At 36.0% G+C, this 22,548-nt stretch overlaps 4 protein-coding genes across 14 annotated transcripts; 1 reads left to right on the top strand and 3 right to left on the bottom strand.

Annotated features, from left to right (window-relative positions):
• Nucleotides 1–1,101: 1,101 nt before the first annotated feature.
• LOC107263425 lies at nucleotides 1,102–3,887 on the bottom strand. 2 transcript variants are annotated; one of them, XM_015730621.2, is made up of 7 exons: nucleotides 3,420–3,887; nucleotides 2,900–3,076; nucleotides 2,407–2,818; nucleotides 2,130–2,323; nucleotides 1,720–2,052; nucleotides 1,535–1,663; nucleotides 1,102–1,464 (listed from the first exon to the last, which is right to left on the bottom strand). In XM_015730621.2, exons 1-7 carry the CDS (start codon nucleotides 3,612–3,614, stop codon nucleotides 1,390–1,392), a joined length of 1,515 nt encoding a protein of 504 aa, XP_015586107.1. In that variant the 5' UTR covers nucleotides 3,615–3,887; the 3' UTR covers nucleotides 1,102–1,389. The 2 variants fall into 2 exon arrangements, with proteins under 2 accessions (XP_015586107.1, XP_024936608.1); XM_025080840.1 differs by having other exon boundaries at nucleotides 2,900–3,094; nucleotides 3,420–3,792.
• A 31-nt stretch (nucleotides 3,888–3,918) lies between these two features.
• LOC107263429 (eukaryotic translation initiation factor 3 subunit I) lies at nucleotides 3,919–6,135 on the top strand. 2 transcript variants are annotated; one of them, XM_025080847.1, is made up of 6 exons: nucleotides 3,919–4,048; nucleotides 4,155–4,221; nucleotides 4,730–4,976; nucleotides 5,085–5,365; nucleotides 5,462–5,662; nucleotides 5,744–5,992. In XM_025080847.1, the coding sequence occupies exons 2-6, from the start codon at nucleotides 4,219–4,221 to the stop codon at nucleotides 5,990–5,992; spliced, it is 981 nt and encodes a 326-aa protein (XP_024936615.1). In that variant the 5' UTR covers nucleotides 3,919–4,048; nucleotides 4,155–4,218. The 2 variants fall into 2 exon arrangements, with proteins under 2 accessions (XP_024936615.1, XP_015586110.1); XM_015730624.2 differs by having other exon boundaries at nucleotides 3,940–4,221; nucleotides 5,744–6,135.
• A 339-nt stretch (nucleotides 6,136–6,474) lies between these two features.
• On the bottom strand, nucleotides 6,475–11,735 carry LOC107263420 (poly [ADP-ribose] polymerase). Of its 2 annotated transcripts, XM_015730613.2 has the most exons (5): nucleotides 11,195–11,735; nucleotides 9,861–10,002; nucleotides 9,234–9,766; nucleotides 8,931–9,136; nucleotides 6,475–8,814 (listed from the first exon to the last, which is right to left on the bottom strand). In XM_015730613.2, exons 1-5 carry the CDS (start codon nucleotides 11,309–11,311, stop codon nucleotides 6,855–6,857), a joined length of 2,958 nt encoding a protein of 985 aa, XP_015586099.1. In that variant the 5' UTR covers nucleotides 11,312–11,735; the 3' UTR covers nucleotides 6,475–6,854. The 2 variants fall into 2 exon arrangements, with proteins under 2 accessions (XP_015586099.1, XP_024936597.1); XM_025080829.1 differs by lacking the exon at nucleotides 11,195–11,735 and having other exon boundaries at nucleotides 9,234–9,786; nucleotides 9,861–9,996.
• Nucleotides 11,736–11,991: 256 nt separating this feature from the next.
• Nucleotides 11,992–22,477, bottom strand: LOC107263382 (MOG interacting and ectopic P-granules protein 1). Of its 8 annotated transcripts, none has more exons than XM_025080826.1 (8): nucleotides 22,035–22,477; nucleotides 18,855–18,947; nucleotides 15,837–18,215; nucleotides 15,541–15,629; nucleotides 14,961–15,137; nucleotides 14,672–14,794; nucleotides 14,322–14,426; nucleotides 13,842–14,156 (listed from the first exon to the last, which is right to left on the bottom strand). In XM_025080826.1, the coding sequence occupies exons 2-8, from the start codon at nucleotides 18,922–18,924 to the stop codon at nucleotides 13,842–13,844; spliced, it is 3,258 nt and encodes a 1,085-aa protein (XP_024936594.1). In that variant the 5' UTR covers nucleotides 18,925–18,947; nucleotides 22,035–22,477. The 8 variants fall into 8 exon arrangements, with proteins under 8 accessions (XP_024936593.1, XP_024936594.1, XP_015586016.1 ...); XM_015730530.2 differs by having other exon boundaries at nucleotides 21,906–22,040; XM_015730528.2 differs by lacking the exon at nucleotides 22,035–22,477 and adding an exon at nucleotides 20,780–21,884.
• Between the last annotated feature and the right edge of the window lie 71 nt (nucleotides 22,478–22,548).

Here is a 22,548-nt window from a genome sequence, read left to right as displayed (position 1 = left end):
TATGCATATATATATAACATATATATATATATGTTCTCTGAAAGAAGTCAGTTGCACAGAAATATTGATATTTCGAAACATTTAATAAAGCTACTAAATATTATGAGATCTTGACTTAATTTCGAAATTTATTCAAAATATAAAATTAAGGCTAGATCAAAATCTTGCAAATATACAGAGTAGATAAAAATTGAATTGAAATTGTAAAATGTCGAAATTAAATTACGCTCAAATTGAAATATTAATAAATTAAGTGTTTGAAATATTAAAATAATTAATTAAATCTATAAAGTTAGATATTAACACATAAAAATCATAATTTCTGGCCAAGAATATTTAAAAGCATTGGAAGTTGCCCAAAATTACGTGCACGCAAATTCGTCACGCAGGACGCGGCGAGTAGGAGGAGCGCTTAAGGTAGTGCCCGGATTCGGAATGCTCATTCTTTCAAAAGGCGGTCTCTTGTACTGATTTCTTGGAAACATCCCTCTTATCCATTTACAACCTTCTTCTATATTTCTATATTTATTTCTTTATATTCATTCTTTACTTTCTTATTTCTTCAATAATTTTATGTCTCGTTTCCTTACTTTTCTACTTCTTGACTTATTTATATCTATCTTCCTTTCTGTCTTCTCATTTGACTCTGTTCCCTCTCACTTTCCATTGTGTTTATCCTATTCCTCCGGTCGGGTCGAGCATATTCATTCGAGTAGTCACCTTATTAGTAGTAGCTAGATGTATATATCATGGTATCAGAGGTTGCCCTTCCGCGTCATCCGCTGAGCTTGCTCAATGGGTTCGGGCCCAAATTGTGGCCGCAACAAGACTTTATGGATCTCCCGACGGGGGCCCCGAACCTCCTTAGGGTACACTACAGCCATGGTCTTTCATATAGTGAGTCTTTTAAAGACTTTTTTAAAAATCGGCTAACTTTTTTTTTTAATTCATTTGAGGTATTACTTAGAATAACGAAATTAGATTATACATGTTGGATATTCTGTGTAAAACATACATATAGCATAAAAATATATTACATATTTGATAATATTCAATTCAATTTCTTATACCCTCTATAAAAAAAGTCTTAAAAGAAGGTGATTTCATTCCCAAACTGCACAGTTACAAATATGTTTATTTGATTATAATCAGGGTGAACAAAAATTATCAATAGAAACAGATTTTAACAAAGTAAATTAACGATATAAATTTTGTTTTACCTAATCCACTTAATATTTCATTGGTGCTAAACAGATGAGCCATCTAAAAAATCAATAATGCAATTAACAATCCAAGACAGCAAGAAAACTAATTTGTAATTAATTGAAATATATATATAGAATTTGTTATATGGTATTGTAAATGTCATCATATGGTGTAGATTACATGCTAACTCTCAGCTGGCATGTAATTTGCATTATCTTCTATACTTAAAGTACAAGGAACATACTCTTGACCAGATCCCTGTAATAAGAAAAAACAATGCAGACGAATTTGTATTAATCAAGAAACAAGTTATTGTTGTATGTGTTACCGAGCTAACGATAATTTGTCTACCCTCCTCCAAGTTAATCGCTTCCACGTCATTAGTAGTCAAAATGATAACAGAGTTTTCAGGGATGTTACTCTCATCTATGTATGCTATTGGAATTTCCGAAGATACCTGTAACGAATCGTTATTACGATCGTTGCTTGATAAGTTCTAAATAATTGATTTACCTCGCAAAAAGCATATTCTGATCCTTCCTGTGGCTTCTCCTGTGTTTTTTCATTTGTGTTTGTCAATCTCTGCTGTCGTTTACTATTTGATGTTCGATTATGTTTTTTTCCATCTTGTTGTAGACGTCGCCATATAGTTGTTTTTGGGATATGATAAGTCATTGATGCTGCCGCCTGTGACATTCTACCTCCCTTACAGGCAGCTACTGCTTCTTCTAGGCGTGTCTTTTTCAATTCCTCATTTTCTGTTTTACGCTTTTTCCAGAATGATAGTGGTAATTTACCTTCGTCTACCAATCTCGCCTTATCTCTAAACAATGTCGTTTTTGGAATCTAAAAAAAGCAAGGATTATATATTGTCACAAAACTAATGGTAAGTATTAATCAGATAGTGACTGCGTGATATATACCTGAAATTCAAGTGCCACTTTAGTCAGATTTTCTCCCCTTTCCAGAGCTTTGACAGCAGCTTCTCTTTTATCAGAGCCATATGATCTTTTCATTTCAGAACGCAAAATTTGATATCCTTCCTTTTGTATACGTCTCCATAGAACAGTTTTGGGTATACTATACATCTCTGCTGCGTGTTGCAAACTTGAACCTCCTATAATTAACAATGAAACAATATAGTTAAAAAAAAAAAGAATCATCCATTTCTAAGAACTGGTATATGGACTTTATATGTACCAATAACAGCATTTATAGCAGCTTTCATACATTCTGCAGGATATTCATTTCTCGTAGCATTTAAATGTATTCCTAATGCTTTAGCGCGCATATACAGTGTAGAACGGGGGATATTATTTTTGGTAGAAGCTTCTATCAGCGTCTGTCCTGAACGTAGATCATTGATAGCTGATACAAGCATATCTTCACTATATTCTCTCTTTATTATATCACGTCTTCTCTTCCTCTTTTTGTTTATAGTAGAAACTCCAGGTACGTTCTGTTCGGTACTATCAGTAATACTATCATATTCACTTTCCAAAGCACTTAGTACTTTATCTTCTGTTTCATTTAGTTCAGTTGATGGCTCTATACTATCATCACCAAAGTCTTTTGTACTGGTGGATGCATCATTTTCATCCAAACCATCAATCTGTATCAATAAGCAATAATAAGTTATTTAACAATTATTATATTGTGAACTAGCTTATGAGCATAGATTCAATAAATTTACCTCCATAAGGCCACAAATCTTTAGCGAATGTGCTGCATCCAATAAATTGCTAATATTCTCTACAGGTATACGTACTTCGCCATGGTACGTAAATTCTACAATAGATCTCACATCTTGAGGAGATATATCACTTAATATAATTGTCGGATGATCTTCATTGACCTGACTAAGGACTTCCTGTATAAAAAATAAAAACTAATCCACAGAACTATAGTGTTATCTAATAATTCTAAAAATATTATACTCTCAAGGTATAGATAATCATCAATTAAATACATTCAACAATATCAGCTGTTTATACATAAATTCTGCAGGTCACACTCTACGAGCTAATTTATCAAAGCATACTGTTTGCTCCATTTTCAGTTAGAATATTATAAACGACTGTATAAATCATTAATGATCTCCAAGTATATACTACAGGAACTAATCCATAAAAAGATGTATCTTCCAGCCAATACTTCAAATACTGCTCCAAAACTACCGATACTCCAAAACGTTAAACGTATGGCTTGTTTACTTGAAATAATGTGCTACAAGCGCACAGGACAATCCGATGAGCATGAATACGTTCTCCTGCTGCAGAGAGAGTTACATCCACCATACAATCCTCCTCCAGCAGCTGGCGAACAACGCCTGATAAATGATTCTGATAATCGCCCCATTTGAAACAGTAACTTTGGTCAATTTGAGGTTGACTGGCAACTTCAGACATGCCGTTTCAGTTTCGTTTCTTTTTCAACTTTTCACAATCACTTGATACAACCGGAATCTGGAACGGGACTATCACAGGTCTTGTTGGTCTTCAAGAAGAAATTCGACTTGCAGAACACGGCGTACGTTTCCGTATCGAAATTATTGTCGATATTTTTCATTGGTTAACAAACTATAATGCTCATGTGCATTAGCCATGAAAGTCTGTAATTTCTAACTTTACACGGTGATGTTATTCCGGTTTAGTTAGGACTAATCTAACGAAATGGATCAATCCTAAATAATCTATAGAAATAAAAAAGTCTGTGATTTGTCATTTCCATCAGATCGATACTAACTAAATCGAAATAACAATCCCGTATAACATAGTCTATGGTGATGCTAGTTTGTCACGAGAAAGCGCTGTAAAACGTGAAGTTTCGTCGTGTGTTGAGGGTAAGGAGATCCTATCTTTATATTTCTAGCAATTCATGATCCTTTTCACTTTGAGGAATAATAGGTGGTTTATAGCATTTATCTTGCTCAAGGAATAATAAATCAGTTTACAGGACTTAACAGCAAATTGGATATCTTAACATTACGTGCAATTGATTATTTATTACAAGATGGTAAGTGTTTATTTTAATATTTTGTAAGTAAGTTTATTAAATATTTAGGACATTATCGAAATACTTCTTTCATTTACCGTATTTTATACGCATCTGGTTTTTCTATTTAGAGTAAGAGGTTAGCCATAAGGCATGACTGTGTGAATCATGCCACTGCAGCGTATACATTCATGTTTCAAAAGAAATTTGACATTTACACTATCTAAAGAAGAAGTTCCAGACATCTGAAAATGCAATATCTCATTTGTATTTAATTTTCCTTTAAAATTAAACCTGATCGCTTCAATAGCGTATCCAAAATTTTGCAGGCATGCAAAACATACGTAGACATTATTTATGCATGCGTCTTGAAACCAAACAATTTGCACATTTGTCCAAATGGTTTAGATTTTTTTTAAATAAATTATATGTCCACTGACTTAATTACCTTAAGTTTTGATAAATATGGTAATTTAACAATTTACTCCAAACTGTGAATCTTGTTAAATGTGTTTTACTTTTATTGCAGAAACCTCTTATGCTTCATGGGCATGAACGTGCCATTACTAAAATTAAATATAATAGGGAAGGTGATCTTTTATTCTCTGCAAGTAAAGATAAACAGCCAAATGTTTGGTATTCTTTAAATGGAGAACGCCTTGGTACCTTTGATGGACACAATGGTTCTGTATGGTGTATTGATGTTAACTGGGATACTACCAGGTTCCTATCTGGCAGTGGTGATAACACATTGAGGGTATGGGATTGTCAAACAGGTACACACAGGTTTTACTACTTTAAACAGAATATTATATTGCATCTGTAATTGTAATTTCACTGTATAATAAAATATAATAATGCATAATGTGAATTTTCACAAATAGGAAAAGAAATTGGTCAACTGAAAACTAACAGTTCTGTAAGAACTTGCAGTTTCAGTTATTCTTCAGACCTTGTTGTATATTCCACTGATAAGGCATTGGGATATCAGTGCGAAATGTTTATCATGGATGTACGAGATGTGGATGCTGGAATGTCCCAAGAGGATGCTATTTGCAGAATTCCGATTACTGGTCCCCGTATCTCAGCCATTTTATGGGGTGCTTTGGATGAAACCATTATCACTGGACACGAAGATGGCGAAATCAACATTTGGGATGCCAGGGTAAATAAGATTATAGGTTGAATAATAATTTTCTAAGTCATTACTCCTTTTGGAATACGATTTATCACTTTGGTCTCATCTGCAATATTTTCGTAGACGGGGAAGAAAATGAATTCAATCAAGGGGCATAAGAGTCAGATAAATGACATGCAGTTTAACAAGGATGGCACTATGTTTGTCACAGCGTCGAAGGACAACACAGCAAAACTTTTTGATAGTGAATCACTTATGCTATTAAAAACATACAAAACTGAGCGACCAGTGAATTCTGCTACTATATCTCCAATTCTCGATCACGTACGTCAAATTATTCATCTTTAATAATGTTATAAGCATATTTATGCATTAAATGTATTCCTATGTAACATTCTGTTAAAGGTTGTTTTGGGTGGTGGTCAAGATGCCATGGATGTAACTACAACGTCAGCTCGTCAAGGAAAATTTGATTCTCGTTTTTTCCATCTTGTATTTGAGGAGGAATTCGCGCGATTGAAGGGTCATTTTGGTCCAATCAATTCTCTCGTATTTCATCCTAATGGCCGCAGTTATTCAACTGGTGGAGAAGATGGATATATTCGTATTAATACTTTTGATCAATCATACTTCGATTTCCATTTTGAATATTAATCATGTTAATGGAACAACTACAATACATGATAAAATCTGAAATATTTGTATTCACTCTCCAAACCAAGTTACGCGACAAATATAAGATATATATATTTACTCACTGCATAATTTTGATAAATAAAATACTTATGATTAGGTGATCCATGACACTTTAATTTTGCCGATAATTCATGTACCAATTAGCCTGTTTCAAAGCAAATTATTTTTCAAACGAATTAGCCTGCTTCAAATTTAATCTCGATATAATTTGACTTTTCCAAACGTATTTGCATTGAGCATATTTTTGTACCAAAGTTTATAGTCAGTCCACAAAACAGATTAATGAAAAGTTGCAAATGCGAGAACCATAGCAAAATTAGGAAGCTATTCAATTCATTAACTTTGGTAAGGGAGCAGTGGCAAGAAATTTATCTATGTGAATCGTTAATATGAATAACGTGTTTTCACCTGTCACTAAACTATTTTACTCTTGGACAAACTATACTTTATTTGCCTTTATTATTCATCAAATCTAGATTTCATTGTAATCGTTATCATTCAGTCTGTAAACGATAAGCAGTACAATTTTGTTACTATCAAATGTTCTTTAATAATCAAAAATATTAAGGTACATAATAGTAGAACAGGATGATGATATATTATAAACGTAACATTACATTTTAAATAGTTATTTTACTGACAATAATGTAATAGTAACTGGTAATGATGTAACGAGAATTACAAATTTCTCTGTGGAATGAGCATGTCGTTTTTCACTATATGAAATAATGCGATGGAAAAATATAGTTCCGCGCGTCGTATATATTACGCGTCACACGCTAATATACATATAATTGTGTACATATAACTTGATAACCGTTTATACGTTATATTTGAATTTCATCTTCAATAGATACTTTGCTTTAACTTGAGCAACATCATAAACAATATATTCGTTATATAATAGATGAGACTTTTTCTCCCGTTTGACCGGTATACCTGGACCATATGGAATTACTACACCATCCTTCGTCTTGTAAACCTTTGTTGGATCTGGCTGTGTCTGACCAAGACCCAGAGTGGAATGTTTTCCTTTAGGTAATTTTTCTATATAATCAGATTCATGACGTTCGTACATATTGCCCAGAGCTACTTCGCACAGCAACATCAGACCTGTTGGGTTGTTTCTATCCGTACAACAATAGTTTGCTGACTTTGATACCATATCTGCGAAGTAGATACCCTTGCCAAACATGTAACCTGTAACTGGTGCTTCTGGTGGAGCAATTCGAAGACCCTGTGACAATATTCCTGCAAAATTAGTAGTTCTCGATCCGTGCCAAAGCAATTTTCTGTTGTGTAATTTTTTGAATGGCTTAAATCTCTGATCCTCTCCGTGCCTCTTGATCACAAAGACGTCTTCTACCTCCAGGTTATATTGAGTATGTGTAGCCGCATGTGTATTTTTCACATATTCCTGGATGATCTTAAATTCTTCACTTGATTTATCTAAGACATCAATATCAGTATTAAGCTGCTCATAATGAGCATCTAAAGGATTCTTTGACTCGTCAGTCTTTGTATGTAGTAAATTGTATGCAATTTCAATTTCGAGAAGTGATTCCAACATTTGGGTCTTGGTAAGTATTTCTCCCTCAGTGTCCAATATTATTGGCTCAGATACACCGAAATCATGAGGTATCAAAGTATAAAATTGGTTTGAAGCATCTATTAATTTAAGACGTTCCGGATTACCAGACTTTATTAATGTTTGTAATTCTGTGAGCACCGAATATGCCTTCTCAATTTGTTTCTTTGACAGCTTTCCGAGAGGCATCTTCTCCGAATCAATTTCAAATTCCCGCATGACTTTTTTCATCAAATTAACGTCGAATATCAATCTTAATAAATCTTGCACAGGTTGCTTTAAGTTGCTCTTAATGTTAGAATCCAATAAATTTTTGTCGTCGTCCTCTAGTCCATGATCCATATCTATTGGATACATTTTTTTAGGTTTCTTTTGAAAGTTATTCCTATCTTCCCATAAGTTATCAGTTTTTTCAAAGTAAAGATTTTTAAACGTATCAATGCATTTGTCCAGAGGAAGTACTTCTAATTTTTTACCGCCAATAGTGGTGCCAATTCTTCCCCAGTTTCTAAACAGCCAGTACTTGTTTTGTGCGTCATGTTTTAGAATCTGCAATTTATAATAGCTGTTTTTCTTTGATTGGATATCGGTAATACCAAGAGTAACTGTGAAATTCTCATTTTTTCTTTGATAGACGTGAGCTTGGTCTTCTAATCCACTTTCTGGGTCGACTGCTCCACCGCCCTTTACACGCAATTTTACTTTACCAGAGGATGACTTTTCATATCTACTCTTACCACTGGACTTCGATTTTTCCACATTTTGAGGAATTCTACTGGCCGGATCGCCACCCCAACTACTTATGTTCTTTTTATTAATTAACATAATAGGTGCAGTTGTATAATCTTTTGCTTCGGTAACGAAATCTTCTGATACAACCTGAATGTCGAGAGCTTTTATTTTTTCCATCTTTTTATCCATTTTAGCTACTTCCTCGGGCGTCGAAATGACTGCAGCCAAATTTTCATGAATCTTGGTAACAACTGTACCACCCAGCAGGGAAATTTCTCGCGTCAAAGATTTTTTGTCCGTTTTCAGATTACCGGAAAGAACGAATGACATATTCTTCAATGGCCTAGGTTTTGCTTCAACTTTTGGCCCACTATCTGTTTCCTCCTTCTTAACAGCTTCAGACGTCGACGGTACTATTACTTTCATGAACCTCTTGCTGATTTTATTTTTGTATTTCTTGCTGTAAAAATGTAATTGTTCATTAAAATACGTTCTGTAAAGTGCTAATAACAGTTTGGAATGTTGCAGTAAGTGTTTTGTATAACTTTTATTATGAAAGATAATAATTATTCTTACAAGAAAGGATTATCGTTCTTCAGATGAGCAGGTATCTTGACTTTCGTTCTTGCAGGTTCTGTAGTTACATAATCGCATGCTGCCCATTCTGTTACATTACCAGTACACTTGTAGCCAACACCATATTGATAAACAAGTTGACCTTTACATTTTGAACATGGTTTAAGACTACCAAAAACCATCATATCTGATAAATTATCCAACATCTATGACAAAATTATTTAAATAAGAAATTGATTAGAACTATATAAAGCATCTAAAACTGAAACAGAGCAAATATTTGTAGACGTTTGCAATACTTACATTCGAAATACCTTCAGGAATACCCTGATGATTCTCTTGTAACAACATAATAAGATTATCTTTGTTAAGTTTCGATAGCTCATCTCTCATTTTAAATATCTTAACATTTTGTTCCTTTAGCAATTTTTCTTCTTCTTCATCATCCGGTTCATTCTTAATTTTCTTAACTGAAGGAGGGATATTTTCTCCTTTGATCTTTGGTAAAGTTTTAATTAGTGTTCCTTGATCTTCCTTGCTCAAAGAATCTGTACCTGGCAATGTATTACCAGATACAAAAAACTGAAGTTCATCTCTCAATTTTGCAAAACATTCAAGATGATACCATCGATCAATACCACCATATTGTCGAGCATCTTCACTCTCAAAATCTTTTCGTGAAATTCTCATTTCACTTTTAACTATTTTCTCTTGACAACCACAGCATGTAGATCTGCTTGATTTAGCATATTCAATTCTAAATAAACCATCAGATGCAGGAGCATTACTTGCACCTCTTTTTTTACCTTTACCAATTGGCAGATTGATGGATTCCTCTGAAAATTAGATTTTTTTACTAAAACGTTTGTAAATACAGCTATAATTAATTCATTTTACAAATATGAATTTACATTATTGAAATGTACCAACCAATTTTTTTCTTTATTAATTCTTGATCTTCCCAACGAATACTATCAAAATGTCCAATATCTGCAATTGATTTAGGCCGCTGCTTTGTGAAAAAGCAATCAGCATGATACCATTTCATCATTTTTCCATCAAAGACTGGACTCTGGAAATTATAGACATTTTATTATCTAAATCAGCATTTTAATGAAATGTTATAAGACAAACATGCAATGAAAAATAAAAGATTAGTAGAAATAAGATTGGTATTGTCCCAAATTTGAGCTCATCACATATATCGATAATAGAAATAAAAATGTAGCCTTTGCTCTGTGATATTTAATAATCAGTAATATAAAACTCATTAAATGGATGTTGTATATTTCTCTGTATATTAAAGTATAATTAGATGCATTCTTTATAAAAAACTGCAATAGAATGCTCGGCCGATATGCACATGTCCAAGCATTTTTTAAAATTTGTTCTACTGTACATATTTATTTATATAATAAAGAAAACAATTAGCATTTTATAGATTTTAAATTCCTGTCAAACATTATTCAATACACAATAGGCATATTCCAAAAGTTACTATGAGTACTGTGAGAGCTGACACTCATTACTGTCTCCTTAATCATTGATATGTATGTACTTTTTAACATACAATAGTAATTACCCACAGCGAGTTTTGGAACACACTAAATTGTAATGCGTAGAAATTATTTTATTCTAGACCATTCCATAGGTCTACCAAAAATTTCATCAAATGGTCAGAAAACCGAATGTACCACGGAACTGAAATGAAATTCCGTGAAGTTGTTATCCTTAAATGCTGATATATCGCAGGTACGATATTCTGTTATGATGGTGCATATCTCGACATACATATGTTTAATACACGTGGAACAAAGTATTGTATTCTTCGATGCATCGGAATTTCAGGAGAATAACTATTTGGTAAGACTTATTTCAGTGGTGCGACATACATATTGGGGTTTCTATTAGATGAAATCACTTCCTTCTAAATCTTCTAAAGACAAAGATTTTAGACCGTTAAGGGTCGATTCCACCACAATCATTTATTGTTTAAACTCAGTTGCATTGCGCAATTAGTCAATAAGATACTTGCATTTTGAAGATAAACGGAGTTTATTATTGAGTCATGTTGAAGGAATCGGACCTAAGCCGGCTCAGTAGAATTTCATGCAAATACAAACAAAAACAATGCATCTTTCTATAAATGATCCATAATTAAGAAAAATGTGTTACTAATAATTCCCCTAATGTTACATTCAACAGTACATAAAACTAATATTGATATACGTGCTAAAAAAAAATTCGTTTTACGCATTGTATACCTGTACGACTGTTGCGAGTCTTAAGACATCTTTCTCGATTGTCTTTTTGCAAGCTTTGCAAGAAGCACGTCCACTTTTCGAATATTCAACGTGATACGGTAAATTGTCGTCACCCATAATTTAGCCCTTGTAAATAAGAAACTTCCTTACAACAAAATCCTGAATGAAATACCGCGAAATCTGACAAAGCGTGTGCACGTTCTCAGAAATACGTTATGACGTACTTCATTATGCAGTATCGTCTTTCCCCGCCAATCTATAGTTATGTGTTCTCAAAACTGGCACTTGATTGCATAACACCTTGGGCTTGATCCTTATACAAGCGCTGACACTTGAGCGCAGTACTTTCATTGATGGATACCGACGGTAGGAGAGATATTGTCATTATCCACCAACCAAAATTCTGTGTCCGAACACTGGCCTCTGTATGAGGATCCAGCCTAAGGCTGATTCCGATAGGCGCGTATGGAAAATTTGATATTTTGGAATTAAGCGGTAAAATTAAATTTAAAATTAATTGTATAACCAATGCACGCATTTTTACATAACTAAATATAATTCCTAAACTGTATGAAATAAAAAATTACGCGTACAAAACTTAAAAACTCTTAATTTCACAAATATTCCCATGAGGAATCACGATGGAGTATCATTTAAGTGAGCCTTATCACCATTTTTTTTTAATTTTATAAAACTAATTCAATAAGTTAAGCAGATAAATACCGTTGAGCTTACTGGTTACAGCTCTATGGTATTTAACGCAAGGATTCTCGATATCTAAATTAACAGTAGACATATACAATGTTGGTACACTTTATTTACGCAATCACTAGTTATTCATATAATATTGTACAAATTATTACAGTAAACTATGTATTCCTGTAATTATGTCTACGAATGCTTTCAGTTTCTTTACCAACATATTTTGCAATAAAAGTGATTGGCGCGTTTAGCCAAGTTAAATAATACAGCCGTTCAGCGCGAACGTATCGCACCTTTTTGTTTCCCTCGCTGAATACAGCTTCACTCTTCTAAAAGTTATCATCTATAATAATAACGTAGAAAAATTATCAGGACAAAATCGAAATTATTAAATAAAACCCGTTACTCTTTTTAACGTCTATCTACATATGAATATATAAGCCTATTATCATCTCCTAGTGTACACATGAAGAAATTAACAGTTCTCTTCTTGCAATACACTGTCGCTATACGCTATTGAATTAATTTTAATAATAATAATATATATATGTATATATACATATGCGTAAATATGTATACGTACATACATCCGTCTACACTATGTATGCATACACATATATATGTGTATATATATGTTCATACATAAGTATAAATATACATCGAGTCGTGTGCTACAGAAGTCCGACGGCCGATGTCATTTTTCATGATTACCACTCGATAGAAGAAAAATGTATACGCTCAGTGTGTGCCATCCTATTTTATTGATATATTTGTTTATATTATTCCCTATGTTAATGTACATTTTTGTTGATTTCTTTTTTAATTATCCTTAAAAGAGCGCAAAAATAAAACTGGATATTTTATTACAATGTACGGAACCAATGCGGTCCAACTTATAGTAAATAGATACAATTTACAGTTCCGGTTGCCCGAATGTTACCTCGTAAATTATACAAGACGCGCACGAGTTTACGTAATAGTATGCTGCTTCGTAGAAAGCGTGGGACGAAAGGGATAGCACGACTAATCAGTATATTGGATTGTTAGAAAAATATCGCGATGGAGTCAATAAAAAGACAGTCGAACCATAGGGTCCTTCGGGCGTAACAATATATCTATTAAATAATTTGTAGTAGCAGTTGGTACATACGTGCCAGGCGAATCAGTGAATAATGCGTTCATTTATACCCACATAAATTGATTCACAAAGATTGCGAACTCGCAAACTCCCATTCGTGAATGAAGAGAAGAAAATTTAAAAAAAAAAAGGAAAAAAAAAGAAAAAATTCACACCATAGCGAATCGTTCTTGCACACCACCGGAAACAATTACATGGGCCACACTTAACTGTTGTACTACGCAATTTACTTGAAAGTTTAATCGCACGTCAGAAGAATATGTCGAAGAGATGGATAGATTGTTGATAAAAGTTGAAGTCTAGTAAACAGGAGAAACAGAGAAATCTTGAGATAATAGCGTGACGGCTAAATCAACACAAATAGAGGCTGCTTTCTGCATTAACGAATTTTCGTTATAAATGTACGATGTGTCGTAGAGGCGTTCAGGTTGGGAGTACATAATTTCGAGGATTAACCAAGGAATTATACTGAAGGCCACCCTTTAATGTTTTTACAGTCTATTTTATGTATGTCCGATAACAACAATAAAAATTCTTAAATAAATATATCGGTATAATCATTGTTGGAATATTATTACGCAGTCAACTAGTGTTTTTTTTACCAAAGAGTTGTAGACTTTTCTTTTTTTCTCGTTTCGCTTGGTTTTGTTTAAGGTGTCGCAATTTTGTGTCTTAAGCATAGTATGCATACACATGTACACGGCACGGTCGATCGCCGTACGCTTCTACGACGATCGGTGTTGGAGTACCACGAAGTTACGTGAAACTGAATAAGACGAGATGCACGTATCACTCAGCCAATCATTGCTATTTGCCTCTGGCTTGAGTACCACCGGACCTGGTTGTCGGTTTTGCTGGTTGTGGAATAATAGTGATCTCGTCGTTGATCTTCAGAGGCTTAAGAAGGGAGTCATTGGATCTGGACGATGGGGACGAAGGTGCATTCTTCTTATCCATAACTCGTTTTGCAACGACGCTATGTGCCGAGTATACGTGATTTTCAAACTGCTTGTACATTCCAAATGTGGCAGTGCAAACTGTGCATTTGTATGATAGATGCGCAGGCTTTAGTGTCATTCCATGATCCCGTGCTACATGATTTAGTAGTTTCCATTGGTATACCTAAAAATTGAGATCATTCAAGATAGGGAGGATTTTTGACCCTGCGACAAATTCCTCTTTTAAATCTAGATTTATTGATGCTCGACGTTTTCGTTATTGTCGTTCGCATCAGTGTCTCTTTTTTAAAATATGAAAATCGCCAGTTTTAATACAATTTTTACTCACCCTGCCGCAAGCTGGACAACGTCCTGCATCCTTGCCCTTGTTTGCAGCTTCCTGCATACTGGATGTGACGAGTCCATGAGATCCAAGCAGATGTCTTTCTAACCCCTGCGAAAAATATACAAGGCGGCATTGAATAGATGGACCATGACATTTACTGTTTTATCAATGACCACAGAATCTTGCAGTATTTTTGGAAAAGATAACTAGTATTTTTCGTTCATTTCGATCGTTATCTAAGCGTACAGGAGAAGAATGCTATCAGTATATAACATTATGAGAAAGAGTAAACCATACTGTCAATACAAAAATTCAACTGAAATAATTTACCACGGAATAAAATTGACACTCACCTGGTCCGTGAAGAACCGGAATTGACATTTCTGGCAGTTCAATGGAGGTCTGTTATAAATCATTTTCGGATGTATCTTAACTTTATGGATCCATTGCATGTGATTTCGCAGCTGCTCTAGATCCTGAGGAAAGACAGGTGTACAAGAATTACAACGAGTTTCAGAAACATTATAATTTGCAGAGTATTTTATGAGACATTTTAATGAAACTTTCGTAAAAGTAATAAAAATTATCACTATTGAGAAAACAATTGATTTCATATAATTATATCATGAATTTTAATATTACCTTGATATATCCATCACAAATCTCACATATGACGAAGGTATTTTTCCCACCGGGCTTCGAAGAAGAGCCCGAACCTGGACTGGGTGTTTGAGATGTTGTACGAGGCAATGGAGTTATGGATATACTTGGCTGACTTAATAATTTAGCCGCTGGATTTTTGGAACTGGCCGATGTGTTCTGCAAAGAAGAAGATAACATGCTATTCTAACATCTTATTTGATCATCTGCTATTCTAAGGTGATCGAAGCGATATGGCTAAATAGTCCGAATAAACCTTAACATTTAGTTATTTATAACAAGAACAATCTAGGCCGAAAGTTTGCTACTTTAAGTGCGAAGGTATAGGATGGAGGTCGATCAGAAGTGGCTGCACAGTTCTACCACTATTCACTCATGATAAAGTTAGACATATGAGAACTCCAACTCCGCACATCATTGTCAATTCCATTTTTCATTACCAACAGCTATTAGATATGCTTCCTCCCAAGCTTTAAATTGCAAAAAGGAAATTTTCAACCACAAAAGAACCAGCATAATTCAATATAATGCATCAGATATGATTTATTTTTCAAGTACTCACCTGGAATATATGGTTAGTACCGAACTGGTACGATGTAGGTACCAGAAGACCAGACGAAGTCGGTCGATACATCATTCCTGGAACATTGTCTGTAACATTTATAAATAGATTTTATCTAAATATATAACTAGAATATTGAATAAACGACGAAAATGAGTTAATAATAAATTGAAAGTAGTAAAAAAATCTATCGTGAAAGTCAAAGTTCAATATCTGGTATACAATTTCGTGTTCTTCCAAATTGTGAAGAAATGAATGTAGATCAAGAAATTGAGTCTCGCGCCAAGATTAAATACCTTGCCGAATTGTGGTAGTACCAGGCCGCAAAGTTTTCAAGTCTGAATATCGTGGCTGCATAGGAGGACGTCCTCTTCCACGGCCGGTGATTGGTGCTGGCAGGAGTTTGGGTAGAAGGGGTTGTGGTCCTTTGCCACTCATCGCCATAGCAAGAGCACTAGGGTTAGTTGCACCAACAGCTCTCGCCCGATTTAATCTAGGTATTTTTGCGGGTGGTTCCCAATCCGTAGCTGGTTCCAAGTTACGTTCCGGTCGGAACTTTTTGGTACAAGCGAGGATGTGTCGTGTGAGTTTGCCCTTTTGATTATCTTCGAAAGGACAGTTTGGACACTGATGAAAGGCCGGACCGCGTTCCAATCTTCCGCGAGTATTATGTTCTGCTTCCATGTGAAACAAGATGTCGTGAGGGCTGCGCACTTCCAGAGGACAGAAGTTACATTTGTAAACGTAGTTGCGCATATGAGGTGTCTCCAGATGATGTTGCATTACCAGGGCTGATTCAGTTTTAAAACTACAGAACTCACACTTTTTCATTTCTAAGTGGAATGGTTCGTTATTTTCTTTACTAAATTCTAGGTTCTTGATCAGTGAATTTATAGCTAGCTGTGTTTCTGTTGATGTACCACCTTTCCCCTGTTTACGCTTCTGAGTCCGCAACAAATCGGTTTGCACAAATTCCTGGACAAGGTTTACGCCAATTTGCATGAAAAATTTTCCCAGAGGCAGATCAAAGTATGTGGTGGCTTTGTTTCTGTCCTCAGATTTTTCTTCCTGTTTCTCTTCTGGTCCAGTAGTAGCTTTTTCGATTAGATCTACTGAATTGTCACCACTACCCTCATCCAGGTCTTTCTTACTTTTTACACTACCCTCGTTTTCGCTCTCATCATTCTTCTCTTTATCAGTTTTATTCGCTTCCGCTTCCTCCTTGCGTTCTTCCAATTTCTTGGCTTCCTCAGCCAACTTCCTGAGTTTCTCTTCCTTCTCCTTCTCCTCAATACACTTTTCTAATTTAGTGACAAATTCCTTCAAGGGCTTGAGGGGTGGTTTCTCGTAAACATAAGGTACAATGAAGGACGGCGCCTCGACGACAAACATGTCATCCGTGAGTGTAGGCAAAATTTGAGGTGCTGATGGCGTAACGGCAGCGATGCTTGTTTTTGGGCTCAACTGAGCAGATTTCGAGGTCATGGGTACTGGAGTAATGGTGGTTCTCATGTTGGGATACATTGTCTGGGTAGTCATGCCCATTGGGACTACCGAGAAAGAACTGGAACTGGATCCCGAATGATGAGATTTGTTACTAGTCACGGGTACACCACCGCGTCCTGAAAGAATGGAATTCGTATCTATAATGACTAACGTGGGTTCTTTCTTTCCTCCTTTGACCGATTTACTCCCAGCAGCTATTTCCACCAGACGTTTAGTATCGTTGACAACAATAGTTGTCTTGTTATTTTTCGTGGGAGACTTTAACTTTGAATTCTCTTTATCTTTGCTATCAACACCAGCTAAAGGATCCTCTGGCTTGATCTCCTCTATATCAGAGCCATCATCTACTTCCTCTTCTATTTCTTTCTCTATGTAACTTGTTCTTTTTATATTACGAGAACTTCGCCTTGGCGTAATGTTACTAAGATCTACCTGCTTCCTAGGTTTCTTTTGCTTGGGAGTATCTTTCGAGGAGCGATCCGATTCAGCATTGTGACCGTTACTCTTGGAAGTGTCCGTTATCTCCTCGATGTCGGGACTACCACAACTTCCGTTCTCCTCGCAGATCTTTACATCTGACGTATCCATGCTACTGTCAGCAGCATCATTACTATCGCTAATTCGTCGTACATCACTACTTTCCGATGTAGTTCTGTTGCTTTCGACTCGGGATTTCTCAATAGTGAACACATCCTCGCTATCTGAGTGTATCTCAGTTACACCTTCATCCAAACATTCTACATCTGAATTGTTACTTTGCGCGTCAATCTCCATTGGCTCGCAGGAAACAATCTTGCACTCAGACTCGGTTTTAGACACTTCACTAACATTGTTCGCCTCACTGACACCATCAGATGATTCCGACACCTTTGAGTTGTTTATTAATTCTGCAGAATGTACTTTTTCTTCTTGAATATCATCTTCAAAGTTTATGTCTCTTATTTCTCCACAGTCCTCTTCCTGTTTATCCTCGTCATCAGCATCATCGTCATCGTCGTCATCTTCTTCGTCTTCTTCTTCTTCCTCCTCCTCTTCTTCGTCCTCAGCCTGCTTTCCATCTTCTCTCGTAACATCATCCGTGACTGACTTACATGCATCGCTACTTGAGTCAACGTGCTCTTCGTTATCAGCATCATAGTTCCCATTGACACCATTTGGAATTATAGAATCTGAAAAACAGTTTTTACCTTAGGATGTTATGTCATCTGTACCATAGTATCTTTTTTATTCTCATTTCATCACTTTCAATAAATAAAAAATATCATTACAGAATATTGTAAATAAATTATAAATTATATACAGATCCTTTGATATCATACATGTATGAGCTACTGCTGAACTTCCATATTAATAGTTTTATACAAATTGAGTCATGTACATTAAAATTTCAACTATATTCCAAATGTATAATACATTAAGATTGTTGAAATAAACAAGTTAAAGTGTAAGAAAAATAGACATGGATCCATTGTACGAATTGAAATGCAATATGGGAATAAACATATACTCGATGAACACACTCGACAAAATTGAAAAATAGGTGTTTTCAGTTACAATATAAAAATGACTTTGTACATGAGCTTATGATATTAAAACATGATTATAGCAAAATCTTGATATAACGAACATGAGTCTTATACACTATATAATACAAATATCAATTAATGCTACAAAACACAATGACATGAAAGACATATTTACGACGGTGTACTCCATAATAAAAAAAATATTTAAAAAGTGCAACGATACAGTACAAATAAAAAAGTAAATAATTGAAAAGTGATATACAATTGTCGAAAAAAATGTACCTTTAACGAGCTTGTCAGGATTTTCCTGAGGTAGGTCCTTGACCGGGGGTTCTTCCAAGGTGCCTTCCATGGGGCTACTGCTCTTCGACTAATCTAAACAATTGAGAGAGAGAAGAACACTGAAAAGTCACGACTCGTGGTGTCACCGCGCAGAGAGACGATTCGCAACGCGTTTCATACATAACGTCGAAGAGGAGGAAGAAGAAGAAGTTACGGGGAGAATTTTTCAAAATGGCGCTGCGAATTCCACACAGCTATCTCTCTTAGTCCCATAACCAAGAAAGTTTGGGGGAGCAGTTCCAGCGACTGGTGGTCGCTGGAGTCGACAGGATCAGGAGAAGCGCGTGGGAAATCGAATGAACGGCTATTCGTTCTTTCAATCACTCGACAGATGAGAATCTTACGTGGGCGAGGGCCCCGTGGGGGTGCCCTGAGATCCGCGTAGGTCCACGTAGGTCTGCCGTGTAGGTCCGATACGTCTAGTTTTGTCGCGCGCGTACCTAGGTACGCTTAGGTGCGTGCACGCGATATACCGGGACTGATTTTCTCACTAGGAACGTAGTCTGAGAGGACAGTTAGCGTCAGTCGGTCACCTAACTCATCAGTCACCGCGTCCGAGCACCAGCACCATCACCAACCAGCCAGTCAGCCAGCCCTCCGCCGCGTACCTCTCCTCTCAATCTTCCCAACCTACACCTACCACCTACCACCTACTATACACTCACTGACAGAGACGTACCTACTGTATGTACATTACCAAGCCGTATACACACGTAACGCGCACGGCGCACACGTCTCCACCAGGACAACACGCAACCTACGGGACGGCTAGCCTACAAACTACACCTACAACCTAAAATCTACTACTTGACGATTTCGGTACATAAGTACCGCCGTTTAAGAAGACGCGAACCGTCAACCCTGTCACACTACTGCACGCACCTCCTGCACCGCGTCTTCCCTTCAGTCTTCAACACTATCGCTCTCTCACGCTCTCTTTCTCTCCTCTCCTCTCTCCTCGCTCTCCCCTCGCAGACCCCTCGTCCGTCTCTCGCTCTCCCACACTCTCGTTGTCTCTGTCTCCCACTTTTTTTTGTTTCTCTCTCTCTCTCTCTCTATCTCCCCCCTTTCATTTTCCCGTTTTCGCTGTCACGAATTCATATGCAAAAATGAAAATTTCGCGGCAGAATTAGACAGGATCCCGCTGCCCTCTTAAACTCCTGAATCGCGCGATCATCAGTATACGTCCTAGAGATACGTTTATTCACAAAACCTGTAAATAGTCAACATTCATTGCTGAAAATTAGACACCAGAGGGCAGGCGCGTCCGTAGAAACGTTAAAAAGTTACGTCCAGGGCCGTGAAAATATTACGGGCACTCATGCCTCCTGGAGGGTGAATAGGTATCAAGGACTACACGCGCCAGTACGGATAAACTTCATCATATTTTCATAGTACGTATATGTTCTTATCGTTCGTCCATTAGGTATTCTACTCTTGCAGATTGTGTCAATAATGTTCTATATTTATATATGAATTGAAGGATGATATCAGGATCCCTTATCATTTATTACTTTCATCAAGAGATATAGCAAAATTTAGTTCACTCTAATGTCTCTCGTGAGCATCCATGATTCGTTTGACAACTTCTAGTAGAAGTTATCGAGTGGGTCCATGATCATGATATAATAATCTAATCATCTGTAGACTATCTGTATCAGACAATGCTTTAGCATAAGTTAATCCCAAATGCAGTTCTTTATGTTATTTGATGTCACTGTCGAAGAAACTGTTAAAACCTAAATATTTTAATGTTATGTCTACAACTTGTAACAATAAATGTTAGGTCTATCTGCAAATGGCAGCTAAAAATTATATATAACATCAATTAACACAATTTATTAAGGATAAGACATGGCACCTACATGTTGACTTTTATGCACTATTCACTATCATTTGCCATAAAAGATTGTTATTGAGTTTATCACATTAATGATTTAAGTAACACTAGTTACACCTTTCCAAAACCATATTACATAGCATTTGTGCTTTTCTTTATATCTTCACTTTACACTTATTTCAGTATTTTCAGAAATGGTCTTTATACAAAGTTTAATAAACAATGCACAAATGGATTTATATTTGGATTTATAACTAATTACATTACACTCAGTTATATTAATTTTATTAATGTGTAAACACGTCTTTACATTATTATTCATTCACATTGAAGATTTTCTTTTATTTAATTCGATCGGTAGCAATATCATAATGAAAAAATAATAATTTATGGCGTTTATCATTGTCATTAATAGAAACTGTCAAAGTTAATTTTCCCAAATATAATCTGCACAATACAATCTAACATCAGTACAACATGGGAAATTCTGAAGTCCGCCATAAACCGCAATATGAAAGCTTTTACTCAATCGACAAGATAAAAGCACATGAATGACCGTCGAACGAAAAAGCGTGCAATGCCGTCTGTCAACTCTGGTTAAAACCGCGGAAAACTAAAGCACGTGATCTCAGCGTTCTGCAAGTATTATTGACAATGTAAAATTTTGGAGGAGACGATAGAAAATGAACGAAAAGAGCAAGTCGTGACGTGTCCAGTCGCTGAGTTGAAATCTAGGGACACGGTGGATGAGATTGGGATACGGAGAAGGTTCAAAGTAGACAAGGAGAAGTGTGAAGAGTGGGGATATATAAGGAAGATCTACGGGGTGCACGAGAGAATAGACACGGCCCTGGTTATATCGTGTTATTCGATGCCGCAATTGTACGAATCAGAAATACGATAAATAAGTTATAATCGATTTAACGTTTCGAGCGGTCCGTTTAGAATATCTTAGCACGAATTATCGACTAAGTCTGAATTCGTTTGTTATACAGAATATTATAAACCTCCCGCCATTTCTCTGTAAGGGCTGATTCTGACCGTCGAGCAGCTGCCGCGGTGGCTGCTGCCCGATCGCGATTATCCCCTCGACAAAATCCGATAATCGTGACACACGCGCTACGAATCCCGCGATATTTAAATTCACTGACCGTTCGTAACACTGGCAAGTAGCTAGTAATACACACGGCTAGTCTGGTGCCCGTTGGACTGATCTCGTATTAAAATTATTCACATATATTTTATGTTTATTTGGGTTCGACGTCACGGATCCTCCTTACCTCCGTCGTCGAAAACTGCCAAGATGGCCGCCACAGTCACGTGACCGCAAATTTTGTGACGTAGCATATAATGTTAAAGGGACGAAACGACCAGTAGCGTTTGTTGTACATCGTCACGTGACATGGTACACGTGCTTCGCCAATAGGAGACCAGCAGGCGATTAAGGGCCATATGCGTTAATAACAATCCCTACTAACAATGCTTTCAGAAACGATCCCAAACCCTACCTTCATTACCTTCTGACTTAATCATTAAACCATTCCCAGACTCTCGCGCCCTTTCCTATACCCTTTAACATACCACCAACTATTCATTTTTATTGTTATATTCCTGTTCTTATATTTATCATTTTTCATATCTTTATATCAATTTTTGTGTAACCCTTTACTACACACGAGCGGTTTCAAAGATTTCATCAATTTTAAGTTTAGTTCTCCTGTCGAATTTGTCTTTACGTAAATTACAAATTAAAAAAAAATGTATAGATAATTAATACTTGATAATTGGTCATTA

This window comes from Cephus cinctus, unplaced genomic scaffold (assembly GCF_000341935.2).
Source record: "Cephus cinctus unplaced genomic scaffold, Ccin1 Ccin1_scaffold0153, whole genome shotgun sequence".
Taxonomy (NCBI): Eukaryota; Metazoa; Arthropoda; class Insecta; order Hymenoptera; family Cephidae; genus Cephus; species Cephus cinctus.
This window is presented reverse-complemented; position numbering and strand designations above follow the sequence as displayed.

Bases quoted from the DNA above. Each gene is read 5' to 3' on its own strand.
- LOC107263425 (XM_025080840.1), bottom strand. From the start codon at position 3,614: ATGTCTGAAGTTGCCAGTCAACCTCAAATTGACCAAAGTTACTGTTTC. The intron at 2,819-2,899 runs GTAAATTTATTG...TTATTGATACAG, and splicing joins AGATTTGTGGCCTTATGGAG to ATTGATGGTTTGGATGAAAA. The intron at 2,053-2,129 runs GTATATATCACG...TGCTTTTTTTAG, and splicing joins AAGTGGCACTTGAATTTCAG to ATTCCAAAAACGACATTGTT.
- LOC107263429 (XM_015730624.2), top strand. The intron at 4,977-5,084 runs GTACACACAGGT...TTTCACAAATAG, and splicing joins GGTATGGGATTGTCAAACAG to GAAAAGAAATTGGTCAACTG. The intron at 5,663-5,743 runs GTACGTCAAATT...ATTCTGTTAAAG, and splicing joins TATCTCCAATTCTCGATCAC to GTTGTTTTGGGTGGTGGTCA.
- LOC107263420 (XM_015730613.2), bottom strand. From the start codon at position 11,311: ATGGGTGACGACAATTTACCGTATCACGTTGAATATTCGAAAAGTGGA. The intron at 10,003-11,194 runs GTATACAATGCG...TATAATTTCCAG, and splicing joins GACTCGCAACAGTCGTACAG to AGTCCAGTCTTTGATGGAAA. The intron at 9,137-9,233 runs GTAAGTATTGCA...ATTTTGTCATAG, and splicing joins TTCCTGAAGGTATTTCGAAT to ATGTTGGATAATTTATCAGA.
- LOC107263382 (XM_025080826.1), bottom strand. From the start codon at position 18,924: ATGGAAGGCACCTTGGAAGAACCCCCGGTCAAGGACCTACCTCAGGAA. The intron at 18,216-18,854 runs GTACATTTTTTT...ACTGTTTTTCAG, and splicing joins TCCTGACAAGCTCGTTAAAG to ATTCTATAATTCCAAATGGT. The intron at 14,795-14,960 runs GTAATATTAAAA...GTCTTTCCTCAG, and splicing joins TTTGTGATGGATATATCAAG to GATCTAGAGCAGCTGCGAAA.